At 50.1% G+C, this 16453-nt stretch overlaps 1 protein-coding gene across 5 annotated transcripts in view; it reads left to right on the top strand.

The window, feature by feature from the left end:
* RARB (retinoic acid receptor, beta) overlaps positions 1 to 16453 on the top strand; it is a 186783-nt gene that overhangs the window by 161963 nt on the left and 8367 nt on the right. For all 5 annotated transcript variants that reach the window (XM_010846424.1, XM_010846420.1, XM_010846422.1 and 2 more), the window contains one exon: positions 3201 to 3377. In XM_010846424.1, the coding sequence (XP_010844726.1) occupies positions 3201 to 3377 (177 nt within the window). The remainder of the gene's footprint in view (positions 1 to 3200; positions 3378 to 16453) is intronic.

Below are 16453 nucleotides of genomic sequence, written 5' to 3'. Positions count from 1 at the left end.
GAGCTCCCCAGCAGGGTGGAGCCCCCTCCCACAGCCCTCCCCTCCCCCATGCTGCCCGGAATTTCTGCTCAAAGGAGCTGCTTGTGTTCGATTCCTAGTCTCAGGGTCTGCTCTCGGCCCCAGACAGGGCTTCCCCAAGAGCCTCCAGCACCCCTTTTTGTGCCTCTTTGGATCCAGCAGGGAATGTGGCTGTTAAGTCCCATCTCCAGGGGGCACCCCTAACCTCGGGGTGGCCTGATCCCTTGCCGAAGCCGCCCCAGAGCACAGGATCTAGTTCCGTTTTTACTGTAAGTGACTTCCAGGCTTTTCTGGACGTAGGTGCAGGAGTAAATAATAGCAGGCATGATGCATTCTTTGCAGCTTCTTGGTTCTGAGATGAGGTCTTTCTATAAAGAACTTTCCTACAGGCAACAGCTCCCACTGCGAGGGGACTTCGTGCACCTTCGCCAAGCTGGCACCCCCGTCAGACGCCTGTGGCAGAAGTGGGCGGAGAGGAATTAACAGGGCAGCTAGCTGCCCATCTCCAGATCCCTGAAAAAGTGGCTCCTTCTCTTCCCTAACTCAGGAAGATTTGGGACCCTAGTCAGGGCCCAGGAGGCTATGGGAGGGAAGTGCAAGAAGCTGGCCCCCACTCTCCACACCCAGGCCTGGGCTGGTGCTGCATTCCTTGGGGAGACTTCTGACCCCTCCCCAAAAACAAAGCGAGGAGGAAGTCCTTGTGGGGGCAGAGCAGTGGATGACCCGCCCTCCAAAGAGGAAACAGCCCAGCACCAGGATGTTTGCTCTGCTTCCTTACTGAGCATCGCCGTGGCATCCAGGTCTTAGGGTCTCTGAGGCCCAGGTTCAAGCCTTTCCCGGGTTGCTTGGGAGCTCTGACCTTGGAGCCCTGCTGGAGCCCAGCCGCTTGGCTGTGTTTTGGGACTTAGAGTGGGGGCTGCCTCGTAGGGCTGCCGAGGAGGTTAAAGGAGGGACGCATTCGTGACTTTGCAGCGCAGAGACGAGGTGCGCAGGGCTCCCCATCCAGACCTGTGTGGCTTTCTCACTGTGTGTGGCCTCCGCCGGACAGAGGTGATCTCCAGTTGTTCCTGGCTTTTCCCTCCTCGCAAGCCCCAGGAGTGCAGGCTGCCCTTCCAGGCCTCTGGGGTGTGGGGAGGGGAGCAGTGTGGCTCCGTGAGAAGACCTTAGTCCACTCGGAGAAGGAGCGCGGGCCACGGAGCACCTCGGGTGTCCAGGAGGAGCAGCGGCCACACTCCATCCGGCAGCTGGTGCCCCGAGGCCATGCCCTGCCCTCCAGCAGGGCCCCTGATTGCTGAGACCACCAGGCTGGCCAGAGGGGTGCCTCCAGGCTCCTGTCCCAGCCCAGGCATCTTAGAAGGGGGTCTGGGAGCACCCCTGAAACATCGCCTTCAGGGAGATCTTGCCCCATCTCCCTTGCTTCTCGCCAGCTGTCCTAGGGGGCCCTCCCCCGCCCCCCAGAGTGGCGGGGCTGGCGGAAGCGCCCAGGTCTGAGGACCACACAGCATGTGCGTTGGGGTCTCTGTGCCCCGTCCTCCTACGGACGGACGTGCCGGCTGCTTGTTCACTGAGTCTCTGGACCGCAGGGAGCTACAGCGCGTCACGCCCTCACCATGGGGAGGCCTGGCATCTTCCAGTCTCCGGGGTTTCTAGTCAGGAGACAGGCTCCTGGAGACAAAGTCCAGGCTCGCTGGGCCTTAGCTCTGCAGGTGGGTGGCGATCTGCCCACCAGGGGAGAGCTCCTGAGAGTTAGAGGGAATTTGTCGTCCAGCGCTGGGAAGGGGCCTGGCTCCAGGGAAGCCCAGAGGAGGGCCCGCCCCCGTGTCACCCTCCCACGGCCAGACAGAGCGCCGAGCACGCCGAGGGACGGGTGCGGAGGCCCCCACTGCCCGTGTGCACTGTGTCCCCAGATCCGCAGGGACAGGGCGGTGAGCGGGACCGCGGCCTCCGCCTGCATCAGGCCTCTGAGCGCCCCTCACACACAGCTCCCTTGCAGCTCCAAACCAGCCTTCACAAGCAGAGCCCCGTGTATAGACTCGGTGAGCTGAGGGGCCAGCACTCTGGGTTGGTGGTGTGTCCCAGGGCGTCCGGGGCCCGAGCCCCAGCCTCGACCTTGCCTCTCCCTGCCTGCCAGGTCCCCCCGGCCAGCCTCATCCTCACTTCGGGAAGCTCCTCACCCAGTGATGCACTCAGATGTTTGAGCGCCCCTGCTGAGCGCCGGGCAGTGCGGCCCCTGGGAACAGGGCGGTGTGTCAGGGCTGAGGGCTGGGAGCGCAGGCCTGAAACGCAGGCAGCCCCTGCGGGGGTTGTCACAGAGCAGCTGGGTGAGCCCAGCTGTGCCCAGACTGGGGGGCGAGGGGTGCACCCCAGGGCAGTGCAGGCCAGCAGGAGGGGCGGCCTGGGGAGAGAGCCTGAGGCCGGGCCCCACTGTGCATCTTCCCTGGGACAGAGGGATCTGGGGAAGGCAAGTCAGCTAGACAGCCTTGCAGGCCTCAGGGAAGACTTTGCCTTCTAGCCTGAGTGAGATGAGACGTCTTTGAGCAGCACCGTGACTCGCTGTGACTTAGGCTTTAAAAGGATAACCACATTCCTTTGGTTAAAGAACATGCTGTGAGGAGGCCAGGGTGGAGTGAGGAGGTCTAGGCAGGAGGTGATGGGGGCCGTGGGGCGTGACCCCTTCTCCAGGTCCTGACACCTCTCTGCGAGGGGAATGTGAAACTCTCACCCCTAGTGCATCTTAACCCATAACTCGACATCAGGTAGACGTGTTCCTGTTGCAGGTGATAGAAACAAAACGCAAATCCACTTAGACTAAACGATAAAACCCTGGTGTGGTCAGGCGAGGCTGGATGCAGCAGCTCGGTGTCCCCAGGAAGGGCCCTCTGCCTGTGGTTGTCCTGGGTCAGGTGGAGCTGTTGGTTCATCAGATTACAAAGCGGTGCCGCTGCCGCCTCCCATCCCTTCATTCACTGGCTGGAGTATTTGCTAAAGAGAGCTTTTCCACTACTCGGTTATCATTTTAAAAAGATGAATCTAAGCTTTAAAAAGTCAACTACCAACAACCCCCCTGCCCCCAGCCCCAAGGCTCCCTGGTGAAGACTGAATCGTCCGCATGTTCTGAAGAAGCCGGGTTCAGTCCCCTGCCTTCCACAGCTAGCCTTGACCCCGTTTTCTCTCCCCCTTAGAATTCCAGCGCTGACCATCGAGTCCGGCTGGACCTGGGCCTCTGGGACAAATTCAGTGAGCTGGCCACCAAGTGCATTATTAAGATCGTGGAGTTTGCCAAACGCCTGCCAGGTTTCACCGGCCTGACCATCGCAGACCAGATCACTCTGCTGAAGGCCCCCTGCCTCGACATCCTGGTACGTGGGCTCCGCACCCGCTGTTGGGGTGAGTGGGGAGGAGGGGCTGGGGTGCCCAGGGGACCCCCAGGGGCTCTGGGTCCGCTGCCTGACCGCCAGAGGCTCCCCCAGAGCTGGGCAGCACCACCTACTCCCCCTGGGGTGGGGGCCCCTCTGCGTGGCCTTGGAAAGGGCCCGCAGCCCCGCACTGTGGCTTCTGGGCCTTGGAGGTGTGCGGGCCTGTCATGCCCATCCTCTGCCCAGCGCTGGCCGGGCCAGCGCCCTTGGGCAGGGAAGCGGTGGAGGTGCGTGGTGTGCGGGGTCTCTGGAGGAAGTCGAATGCGGGGAGTGTGACATGAGCTTTCAAGGTGCTTTGAAAGCATCGATTTTTCTTTGTGTTACACCTTGGCTAGCTTCAGGTATAAACAGTTCTGCAAAGCAAATCCACTTACTGTAATTAGACACACCTGCGCAGCCCTTCTCAGGAGGAGGAGGACTCAGTCCAATCGTGCAGGATGCACGAGTGTGTGTGTGACTCCTCGGGGAGCCGGATCTCTCCAAGAGTGGTAATGGTTACTCTGGAACCTGCGGTGGCCAGGGATCCTTTGAGTGTGTGTGATGTTTCTTATGAAATCAGAGGGTCTTGGATGACCCTAGAAACGTTCAGGACAATGAAACATCTGAGCTGGGCTGCCTGTCTCGCGCCCACGCCTGTACTTGGTAAAGCTCAGCTCTCCTGACCGGGTGGGCGGAGACCAGTGTCTTCCGGGCAGGGGGCCGGGGAGCTCCTGGTGCCTCCGAGGGCAGTGCGGGGGTGAGGCTCCAGGGCACGAGCGGGGCGTTCTGGCGTGGACGCGAGGATGGAGCCCCGTGGGCCCCTGGGTCCCGGTGCTGGGGGCAGGTCTGGAGGACTGACCCCGGTGCTGAACGTGTCGGCCTGGGAGACCGTCAACCCCCCAGGCAGCCCGGGACTGGGGTCCTGACCCCGCGGGCCCGGCGCCTCCGGGCTTCGCTCTCCCGGCTTCCAGGCCTCCCTTTTGTCCAGGTGCTGCTCCCTCTGCCTGGGGGCCCACGCGTCAGCCCTTCTCCTTGGAGTCAGGAGGGATGGGAGCCACTTTCCGTGGCCTGTCCTGGCCTCAGTTTACCCATGTGTAGGGCAGGCATGAGGTCACCCGGGAGGGCCTTCACGGGGTCATGCAGTCCTGGGCAGAGCGTGGACCGGCCCGGGGCTCGGCCAGCAGCGGCGAGGCTGTGAGGCCTGCTGGCGGCTACAGGCTCTGGGCCGGACTCAGGCCGCCTTCCATCGCGCTCTCCTGGCCTCTTGGTTGCGGCATGGTGTTGGGGTGTGGCAGGTGGGGGGTAAGCTCTAGCAGAGCCGAAGGAGACGGGCAGACGGGATGCTCACGGTCCGAGGCCACGCGTCGTCTGGCGGGGAGCGCCCCCGTGATGCCCGGCGCCATTTGGGGCTCATGGGTCCGTCCAGGGAGGCGCGTTCCCGTGCGGGGTCTCGGTGGAGATGGGATCGCAGCCCACGAGGAGCAGCTCTGTGCATGGAGGCCTGGCTCCCTGTGAGAAGGGCCTCAGCCTGCTGGCCTTGAAGCGGTGAAGAGGGCTGAAGAGGAGGGAGGCTCTGTGCTCTGTTGTTGCTCAGGTGCCGAGTCGTGTCCGACCCGGCGACTCCCTGGATGGCAGACCCCAGGCCCCTCTGTCCTCCACTGTCTCCTGGCGCCGTTCAAACTCTGTCCTTAGAGACTCCTCCGCGGTGAGGCTGTCGAGAGAACCGAGGGTCCTTGTCTGCAAACCCTTGGCTCAGTCCCCACACTCAGTACGCGCCTTGCCTTTGGCCATCGGGCCCTCCTCACCAGCACCGTCGCCTGTAAGCCCAGTGTCTGTGAGCCTCTCAGACGCGTGTGTGCACAGACATCCACACGCGTTGTCTTGAGCTGTGCTCCCAGGACTGCATGGAGGCGGCCGGTCTGAGAGCTGCGATTATAAAGGAAGCTTGGTTTCAGACTTAGCGCTTAGTAACGTGAAATATTTCCCTTCTGATTTTTTAAGTTGATAACATGTTAAAACAGTATGTTGGGTCTCTTGGGTTAACTAAAACGTATTATTAGATCTTTTAAAATATTTTATAATGGAACATAGATGGTTGGATGGCATCATCGACTCAATGGACGTGAGTTCAAGCAATGACAGGAGACACTGAGGGCAGAGGAGCCTGGGATCTGCCGTCCGGGGGTCGCAGAGTCGGACACGACTTGGCGACCGAGCAACAGTAGTTGATTTGCAATGTTCTGTCGTTTCAGGCGCGCAGTGAGGTGATCCAGCTATACGTGTCTCTCTCCTCTTTTCCCAGATTTTTTCCACATAGGTTATTGCAGAACTCTGAGTAGAGTTCCCTCTGCTACACAGGAGATCCTTGTTGATTCTATACAGTAGTGTGCACATGTTCACACAAACTCCTAACTCATCGCTCTCCTCCGCTTCCCCCCCATGGTAACTGTAAGGTTTTTTCCTCCGAAGTCTGTGAGTCTGGTTCTGTTCTGTAAATAAGTTCTTTGGTATCATAGTTTAGATTCCACTTTTAACTGATACCCTGTGACATTTTTCATTCTCTGACTTATTTCACTTAGTGTGATCATCTCTAGGTCCATCCATGTTCCTGCAAATGGCATTATTTTTTAAATGGCTGAATAGTATTCCATTGTATACATATGTACCACATCTTTATCCATTCACCTGTCAACGGATACAGGTTGCTCCCATGTCTTGGCTGTTACAGTGCTGCTTTGAGCATAAGGGTGCATGTATCTTTTCGAATTATGGTTTTCTCTGGATATACGCTCAGGAATGGGGCTGCTAGATCATATGGTAGGTCTGTTTTTAGTTTCTTAAGGACCTTCCACACTGTTCCCCAGGGTGGGTGCACCAGTTTACATTCCCTCCAACAGTGGAGGAGGGTTCCCGTCTCTCTGCACCCTCTCCAGCATTTATTGTTTGTGGAATTTTTTGATGATAGCCGTTCTGGTTGATGTGAGGTGATGTTAATATCTCATTGTAGCTTTGCATTGCGTTTTTCAATAATCAGCAGGTGTCAAGCATCATTCCACGTGCCTGCTCGCCATCTGTGCGTCTTCTTTGGAGAGATGTCTGTTCAGGTCTTCTGCCTGTTTGTTGAGTGGGTTGTTTGTTTTGAAGCTGTTAAGTACCGTGAACTGTTGCTAAATTCCAGGGACTGTTCCCTTGTCAGTCACATCATTTGCAGATATTTTCTCCCAGCCTGTGGGGTGTCTTTTCATTTTGTTTATTGTTTCTTTTGCTGTGCAGAAGCTTTTGAGTAGGTGCTATTTGTTTATTTTCATTGTTATTTCCATTATTCTGGGAGATGGATCAAAAAAGATACTGTTGCAATTTTATATCAGAGAGTGTTGTGTCTGTGTTTTTCTGTAGGAGATTTAAGTGTCTAGTCTCAGATTTAGGTCTTTAATCCGTTTTGAGCTTATTTTTGTGTGTAGTGTTAAAGAATGATCTGATTTCTTTTTTTTTTTTGTATGTAACTGTTCAGGTTTCTCTGCACCGTTTATTGAAGAGGCTGTTTTTCCAACACTGTGTAGCCTTGTCTCCTTTGTCATCGATGCATTGATGACGGGGCGTGGTTTATTTCCGGGCTTTGTATTCTGTTCCATTCATCTTTATTTCTGTTTTGTGCCAGAAAATGCTGCTTTTGATGACTGTAGCTCTGTAGTGTAGTCTGAAGACAGGGGCCTGATTCTTCCTGCTCCATTTTTCTTTTTCAAGATTGCTTTGGCTTCTGGGTTTTGTGTGTTTCTGTACAGATTTTTAGGGATTTTTTTTTATTCTAGTTCTGTGAAAAATACTATTGGTAATTTCACAGGGATTGTGTTGAATCTGTGGATTGCCGTGACCAGTATGTTTCATTGTGACAGTTTTGATTCTTCCAGTCCAAGCATGTGGTATGTCTTTCCATCTGTGTATCATCATCAGTTTTGTCCATCAGCGTCTTACAGGTATCGGGATATGGGTCTTTGGCCTCCTTAGATACTAGGTTTATTCCTAGGCATTTTATTATTTTTGTTGCAGGGCTAAATGGGATTGTTTCCCTAATTTCTCTTTCCGATCTTTCATTATTAGTGTGCAAATACGCAAGAGATTTCTGTGTACATGCACCTCACTGCATTTATCGATGAGCTCCAGGAGGTTTCTGGAAGCTGCCGTAGGATTTTGTGTGTATAGTGTCATGTCATCTGCAGATATTGAAAAATCCTTACATCTCTGATAAATCCCCGTTGACATGGTGTATGATCCTTTAAATGTATTGTTGGATTCGGTTCGCTGGTGTTTTGTTGAGGATTTTTGTATCTTGTGTTCATCAGGACTGTCAGCCTGTGCTTTTCCTTTCCTGTGACATCACACCTGGTTTTGGTATCAAGGTGATGGTGGCCTTGTGGAGCGAGTTGGGCAGTGTTCTGTCCTCTGAAACTTTGGGGAAGAGCTTCAGAAGGATAGGCATTAACTTTCCTCCTAATGTTTGGTAGAATTTGCCTGCGAAGCCATCTGGTCCTAGACTCTTGTTTGTTGAAAGTTGTTAAGTTTCAGCTTCAGGACGTCTGACTGATTGGTCTGTTCATATTTTCTCTCTCTTCCTACCTCGTTCCGTCTTCCTTTCTTCTTGGAGTTTGTCAGTTTCTTCTGGGTTGTCAGTTTTATCAGTGTCTAGTTGCTTGTGATGATAATCTCTTACGAGTATTTCTCTGCACTGTACCTTCTCTTTTTTCATTTCTGATTTCATTTTTCTTTTTTTTGGATGAATGTGCCTAAAGGTTTATCAGTTTTCTTTATCTTCTCAAAGAAATGGCTTTTTGGCTTCATTGACCTTTGCTGTTTTTTTGTTCATTTCTATTTTTTCTCTCTTGCTCTATGATTTTTTCAAACTTTGAGGTTTTGTTGTTGTTCTTTGTCTAACTGCTCTAGGTATAAGATTGGGTTGTTTGAGGGGGTTTTTATTGGTTTCTTGAGGTACGTTTGTATTGCTGTAAACTTCCTCTTAGAACTGCTCTTGCTGCATCCTGGAGGTTTTCTGGGCTGTGATGTTTTCATTTTCACTCATCTCTAGGAATCTTTTGGTTTCCTCTTTGATTTCTTCAGCAATCCGTTGTGTGTTTAGTAACATATTGTTTAGCCTCCAGGTTTCTGTGCATTTTACAGTTTTTTTCTTGTAGTTGATTTCTGATCTCATAGAGTTGTGGTCAGAGAAGATGCTTGATATGCTTTCAGTTTTCTTGAGTTTGCGTAGGTTTGCTTTGTGACCCAGCGTGTGATCTGTTCTGGAGAATGTTCCTTGTACACTTGGGAAAAATGTGTGTTTGCTGATTCTGGATTAAATGCTCTATGAATATTGATTAAGTCCATCTGGTTTAATGTGTCATTTAAAGCCTGTGTTTCATTGTTGATTTTGGTGTTAGGTGATCTGTCCGTTGATGAAGCTGGGGTGTTAAAGTCCCCACTATTACTGAGTTACTGTCGGTTTTCCCTTTTATGGCTCTTAGTATTTGCATAATATATTGATGTGCTCCTGTGGTGGATATATAGTTACAGTTATATTTTCTTGTTGATCCTTGTGATCATTATGCAGTATCTCTTTTTGTCTCTTATAAGTCTTTATCTTAAAGTCTATTTGTAGGATTTCCCTGGCAGTCCAGTGGTTAAGAATCCGCCTTGCAGTGCAGGGCACATGGGTTCGCTCCCTGGTTGGGGAACTAAGATCCCACGTGCTGCAGAGCACCTGAGCCTGCCGGGCCCGCGTGCCACAGCTGACGGCTGGGGCAGCCCGAGAAGCACATTTGAGAAAAGAAAGTCTGTTTGTCTGATAGGAGTGTTGCTCCTTGAGCTTTCTTTTGATTTCTGTTTGCATGGAGTACATTTTCCTATATTTGAAGTGGGTCTCTTGTAGATTAAATGCTCCAACCAAAAGACACAGACTGGCCGAAATGGATCAAAAAGAAATCAGTCCTGAATATTCCCTGGAAGGACTGATGCTGAAGCTGAAGCTCCAATGCTTTGGCCACCTGATGCTAAGAGCTGACTCACTGGAAAAGACCCTGATGCTGGGAGGGATTGGGGGCAGGAGGAGAAGGGGACGACAGAGGATGAGATGGTTTGATGGCATCACTGACTCAATGGACCGGAGTTTGGGTGAACTCTGGGAGTTGGTGATGGACAGGGAGGCCTGGCATGCTGCAGTCCATGCGATCGCAAAGAGTTGGACACAACTGAGCATCTGAACAGCAAACCAGGTCTTAGTCCGGCACATGGGATCTCTGCAGTGTCATGGGGGATCTTTCTCTGTGGCTCCGGGACTCTCTAGTTGTGGCTCGCAGGCTCCAGGGTGTGGACTCGGCAGTGTGGTGCATGGCTTAGTTGGCCCACGGCGTGTGGGATCTTCTGGAGCCGGCCTTGGCAGGCGGTTTTAACCACTCTACCTGCAGGGAGACCCCTTCTCTTGATTGATGATTAGCATTGTGTTTGGATTCCCTTTTCTTTTTCGTGTATCTGTTGTAGATTTTTCTGTTTGCAATTACCACGAGTTTCTCTTTAAAAAAAAAGATAACTGAGTGTTCGGCTGCAGCAGATTGGCTGCAGCACGGGGGCTGTGCGCTGTGCCCGCGGGCTCTCGTGTTCGGCTGCAGCGGGTTAGCTGCAGCACGGGGGCTGTGCGCCGCACCCGCGGGCTCTCTCCGTGTGGCCCACAGACTCGTGTGTTGTTTGGGCTCAGTACTTGTGGTGCGGGTGCTCAGTAGTTGCATCGCGTGGGCTTAGTGGCTCCACAGCGTATGAGATCTTGGTTCCCCTGTGCTGTGCTGCGTCAGTCATGGCCCCATGACTCAGTCTGCGACCCCATGGACTGTAGCCCACCAGGCTCCTCTGTCCATGGGATTCTGCAGGCCAGAACACTGCAGGGGGTGGCCACCACCAGGGATCAGACTGCGTCCTCTGCCTTGCGAGATGGACTCCTAACCAGTGGCCCACCAGGGAAGCCTCACTGTGAGGGTTTGACGTGGCATCTTCTGTATAAACAAGGTTTGTGTGTTTCTTGAGCTGCGGGCCCTTTCATTTCAAATGCGTCAGCAGTCTCGTGTCTGCTCCCCTGGTTCCCGGTGCCTGGTTTGATGTAATTTCGTGTGGGGGTGATTTCCTACCTTTACTGTCTGTTTGCTTTTACTGGTAAGCATTTCCGTTCATAATTTCCCTGTTTGTAGTTTTGGCCTTTTCTTTTCCACTTGGAGAAGTTCCCTTCATATTTGTTACAAAGCTGGTTTGGTAATGCGGAATTCTCTTAGCTTCTACTTGTCTGTGACTCTTGATTTTTCCCTTAGACGTGAATGAGTGCCTTGCTGGGTGGGTCATTCTTGGTTGTAGTTCTTCCCTTTATCACTTTGAAAATGTTGGCCACGCCCCCTGGCCCGCAGAGTTTCTGTTGAGAAATCTGCCGATACCCTCAGGGAGTTCCTTTGTGTGTTACTTGTTACTGTTCCCTTGTTGCTTTTAATATTTTTTCTTTGCCTTTGATTTTTGCTAATTTGATTACTACGGTCTCGACATGTTTCTCCTTGGGTTTATCCTGCCTGGGACGCTCTGTACTTTGTGGACCTGAGTATTTCTTTTCTCCTGTTAGGGATATTCTCGGCTGTCACATCTTAAGATACTTTCTCGGGTCCATTCTCTCTTCTCCGTGCGAATGTTGGTGCCTTCAGTGTTGTTCCAGAGGTCTCTTTCTTCCTTCCCTTTTCCTTATTCTGCTCCACGGCAGGGATTTCCAGCATTCTGTGTTCCAGCTCACTTTATCTGGTCTTCCTCCTCGCTTATTCTGATTTGATCCCCTCTAGTGTATTTTTCGCTCCAGGTATTGTTTATCTGCTTGTTTTCTCTTTATTTCTTCTGGGTGTTCGTTAAACACTTCTTGCACCTTTTCTGTATTCCCTCCATTCTTCTTCTGAACTCGTGGGTCATCTTCACTATCATTATTCTGAGTTTTTTTTATGGGAGGTTGCCTGTCACCGCTTCAGTTAGTCGTCGTTCTGGGGTTCCAGCTCCTTCCTTCCTTTGGGAACATTCCTTTGATGTCTCATTTTGTCTTAGCTTTCTGTGACTGTCTTTTCTGTTCCACGGGCTGCAGAATTGTCATTCTTGCTTCTGTCGTCTGTTCCCTGGTGGCTGAGGCTAGGAGGCTTGTCCTGGCTCCCTAATGGGACTCCACTGGCAGGCAGAATTCGGTCTTATCCCTCTGGCGGGAAGGACTGTGCTCAGGGAGACCTGAAACTTGTCTGCTGATGGAGCGGGCCATGTTCCCGTGCCGTGTTGCTTGGCCTTAAGTGACCCAGCACGGGCTCCTACAGGATGTTTGATGGGGCTGATAGCGGCCTTCGGGGGCATCACACCAGTGGGCACTTCCCAGAGTTGCTGCTGCCACTGCCTTTGTCTCCACAGTGAGCCTCAGACACGTGCCCTCCGCACCCGCCACAGCCTCCGCAGGAGACCTGCAGTGCCAGCCTCTCACAAGGCCACCGCTTTCCCCCCGGGGCCTGGGGTACACAGGTCCTCGTATGTGCCCTTCAGGAGTAGAGTCTCTGTCTCCCCCACTTGCGTGGAATTCCTGCAGTCACACCTGCTTTCCCTCAAAGCCGGATTCTCTGGGGGCCCCTCCTCCCATCGCCAGAGCCCCAGGCTGGGACGCCCGCGTGGGCTCGGACCTCTCATGCCCGGGGGAGAGCTTCTCCAATGTGACTGTTTCCCAGTCTGTGCATTGCCCCCCCGGAGGGTAAGGGGTTGGTTTTATTGTGCTTCCTGCCTCCTGCCCTTTCACTGTGGCTTCTTTGTCTTTGGGCATGGAGTATCTTTTTAATAGTTCCAGTGTGGTTTTTGCTTTTTGATGATGATCATTTTTCATCAGTTGCGATTTTGGTGGTGGTGTGAGAAGGGAATGAGCTCAGGTCCTTATACTCTGCCATCTGGAGCGGATCTGTTTTTGTATGTCTTTTTCTTCCCTACCTCTTTGGTTCCTTCTTTTGTGATGTGATGACTGCCTTTCTTGTTGTGTTCGGATTGCTTTTTCTTTTTTGTATGTGTTTATCTATTGTACAGCTCTGGTTTGTGGTTACCGTGATGCTTTGCTACCGAAGTCTGTATGTAAGCAAGCTGTTTTCCGTTGCTGGTCTTCTAATTTCCGGTGCGTTTCCAGTGTCCTGCATTTGTTCCCTCCTCCTCTCACAGTTGCTGGTTTTGATGTCGTGTTCTGTGTGGGGGTGATTTCCTACCTGTATGCTTGCCTTTGCCAGTGAGTTTTTCTGTTCATAATTTTCATGTTTCTAGTTGCAGTGTTTAATTTTCTGCTTAGAGAAGTTCCTTTAGCGTTTGTTACAAAGCTGGTTTTGCTTGTCTGCAGAGCTTTTCATTTCTCTGCCAAATCTGAATGAGAGTCTTGCTGGGTAGAGTATTTTGGTTGCAGCTTCTTGCTTTTTGTGACCTTAAATACCTCATCCACTCCCTTCTGGTCCGCACAGTTTCTCCTTGAAGATAAACTGATAACCTTATGAGATTTCCTAGTATGTTACTTTATTGCTTTTCCCTTTTTGCTTTTAATATTTTCTCTTTTCGTTTTTTCAATTTGATTACCATGTGTCTTGGCATGTTCCTCCTTGAGTTTATCCTGCCTGAGGCGCTGCACTTCCTGGACTTGGGTGACTGTTTCCTTTCCAGTGTTATGAAATTTTTCAGCTATCACCTCTTCAGATATTTTCTCAGGTCTTTCCTCTCTCCTTGTGGGCCCCACATAATGAGAATGTTGGCAGATTTAGTGTTGTCCCAGGCCTCTTAGATTGTCCTCATCTCATTCCTTTTTCTTTATTCCATGGCAGTGATTTTGAACATTTAGTCTTCCAGTTTATTTATTCACTCTGCTCAGTTATTCTGCTGTTTATTCCTTCTAGTGTGTTTTATTTAATTGAAGGTTAATTGCTTTATAAAATTGTGTTGGTTTCTGCCAAACACCGACATGAATCAGCCACAGGTGTACATATGTCTCCTCCCCACCAAACCTCCGTGCCACATCCCTCCCCATCCCACCCTCTAGGTTGACACAGAGCCCCAGTTTGCGTTCCCTGAGGCATCCAGCACATCCCCGCTGGCTGGCTGTTCTACATGTGGTAAGTGTCCATGTTACTCTCTCCGTACATCCCACCCTCTCCTTCCTGCCCCTACCGTGTCCATAAGTCTCTTCTCTGTGTCTGTGTTTCCATTGCTGCGCTGCAGATAACTTCATCAGTATAAACTTTCTAGACTCCATGTATTTGCATTAGTATATGATACTTGTTTTTGTCTCTCTGACTGACTTCATTCTGTATAACTGACTCTAGGTTCATCCACCTCCTCAGAACTGACTCAAATGCATTCCTTTTTAAGGCTGAGTAACAGTTGATTGTATACACGTATCACAGCGTCTTCATCCGTTCACCTGTCGATGGACATCTGGGTTGTTTCCATGATCTTGGTATTGTAAATAGAGCTGCGGTGAACATTGGGGCACATGTGTCTTTTTCAGTTTTGGTTTCCTCAGGGTATATGCCTGGGAGTGGCATTGCTGGGTCATATGGTGGCTTTATTCTTAGTTTTTTTAAGGAATCTCCATACCGTCTTCCATAGTGGCTGTATCAATTTACATTCCCACCAGCAGTGCAAGAGCATTCCCTTTCCTCTATACCCTCTTCAGCATTTATTGTTTGTAGACTTTTTGATGAGGGCCATTCTGACTGGTGTGAGGTGATAGCTCATTGTAGTTTTGATTTGCGTTTCTCTAACAATGAGCGATGTTGAGCAACTTTTCGTGTTTGTTAGCCATCTGGATGTCTTCTTTGGAGAAATGTGTATTTAGGTCTTTTTTCCACTTTTTGATTGGGTTGTTTGTTTTTCTGGCGTTGAGTTGTATGAGCTGCTTGTATACTTTGGAAATTAATCTTTTGTCAGTTGCTTCATTTGCTATTATTTTTCCTCTTCTGAGGGTTGTCTTTCACCTTGTTAATAGTTTCCTTTGCTGTGCAGAAACTTTTTAAGCTTAATGAGGCCCCCCTTGTTTACTTTTGTTTTTATTAATCTAGGAGGTGGGTCATAGAGGGCCTTGCCTTGATTTATGTCATCAGGTGTTCTGCCTGTTTTGCTCTGAGAGTTGTGTAGTTGCTGCTCTTACATTTGGTCTTTAATCCATTTTGAGTTTGTCTTTGTGTAGGTGTTAGGAGGTGATCTGGTTTCATCTTCTACGTGTATCTGTCCAGCTTTCCCACCACCGCTTATTGAAGAGGCTGTCTTTGCCTCTTGTATATCGTCTATTCTTGCCTCCTTTGTCAAAAATAAGGCACCCATAGGTGCCTGGGTTCCTTTCTGGGTTTTCTGTCTTGTTCCATTGGTCTGCATTTCTGTTTTTGTGCCAGTACCATACTGTCTTGATGACTGTGGCTTTGTAGTATAGTCTGAAGTCAGTCCCTGACTTCTGGGAGGTTGATTCCTCCAGCTCAATTCTTCTTTCTCAAGATTGGTTTGGCTATTCGGGGTCTTTTGTGTTTCCATGTAAATTGTGAAATATTTTTGTTCTGGTTCTCTGAAAAATACCATTGGTAATTTGAGAGGCATCACATTGAATCTGTAGATTGCATTTGGTAATATAGTCATTTTCATAGTATTGATTCTTCCAGCCCAGAAATGTGGAATCTCTCTCCATCTGTGTATGTCATCTTTGATTTCTTTAATCGGTGTCATAACTTTCTGTATACAGTTCTTTTGTCTCCTTAGGTAAGTTTATTCCTAGACATTTAATTCCTTTTGTTGCATTGGTGAATGGGTTGATTCCTTAATTTCTGTGATTTTTCATGGTTAGTATATAGAAATGCAAGTGATTTCTGGGTATTGATTTTGTATCCTCTAACTTTGCTAGATTCACTGATGAGCTCTAGTAATTTTCTGATACCATCTCTAGGGTTTTCTCTACAGTGTCATGTCGTCTGCAAACAGTGAGGCTTTAATTCTTCTTTTCCAACCTGGATTCCTTTCATTTTCTTCTCTGACTGCCAAAGCTAGGACTTCCCAAAACGATGTAAAGTAATGGTGAGATTGTGCACCTTGTCTTGTTCCTGATCTCAGAGGGAATGCTTTCAGTTTTTCACCATTGAGAATAATGTTTGCTGTAGGCTTAGCATATATGGCCTTTACTATGTTGAGGTAGGTTCCTTCTGTGCCCATTTTTTGAAGAGTTTTTATCATAAATGTGTGCTGAATTTTGTCAAAGGCTTTTTCTGCATCTATTGGGATTATCATATCTTTCAATTTGTTATTATGGTGTATCACATCAATTTTGTGTATATTGAAGAATCCTTGCATCCTTCAGATAAACCCAAATTGATGATGGTGTATGAGGTTTTTAATGTGTTGTTGGAATCTGTCTGTTAGAATTTTGTTGAGGGTTTTTGCATCTATGTTCATCGATACTGGCCCGTAACTTTGTGTTGTCTTTGTCCGACCTTCTAGTGTATTTTTCATTCCAGTTACTGTGTCGTACAGCTTTTTGTTGGTTAAATTTTCTAGGTCTCTGTTAAACGTGTTGTGTATTTTATTGGTCTATTCTTCCGTTCCTTTTCTGAGATCTTGGACCATCTTGAGTACCATTACTCTGAATTCTTTTTCAGACACATTGCCTCTCTCTACCCCACTTGGTTATTTTTCTGGGGTTTCATCTTGTTCCTTTGTCTGAGACATATTTCTCTGCCATCTTATTTTTGCCCAACTTTCTGGGTTTGTGGTCTCTGTTCCTCAAGGCAGAACCGTAATTCTTCTGGGTTCTGGTGTCTGCCCCATGGAGGGTGAGGTTGGTTCGGGGACTTGTGCAGCCCTCCTGGTGGGAAGGGTTGGAGCCTGCCCGCTGGGGGCGCAGCTGGGTCTTGGCCCTGTGGTGGGAGGACCATGTCAAGGGGTGTGTTTGAGGCAGCTGTGGGCTCAGCACCGGCCTGCCGCCGGGGGGGGGGTCCCCTTGCCCC

This window comes from Bison bison, unplaced genomic scaffold, assembly GCF_000754665.1.
Source record: "Bison bison bison isolate TAMUID 2011002044 unplaced genomic scaffold, Bison_UMD1.0 scf7180017864236, whole genome shotgun sequence".
NCBI lineage: Eukaryota > Metazoa > Chordata > Mammalia > Artiodactyla > Bovidae > Bison > Bison bison.
The sequence above is the reverse complement of the archived record's forward strand: the minus strand, read 5'-3'. Positions and strand labels throughout refer to the sequence as shown.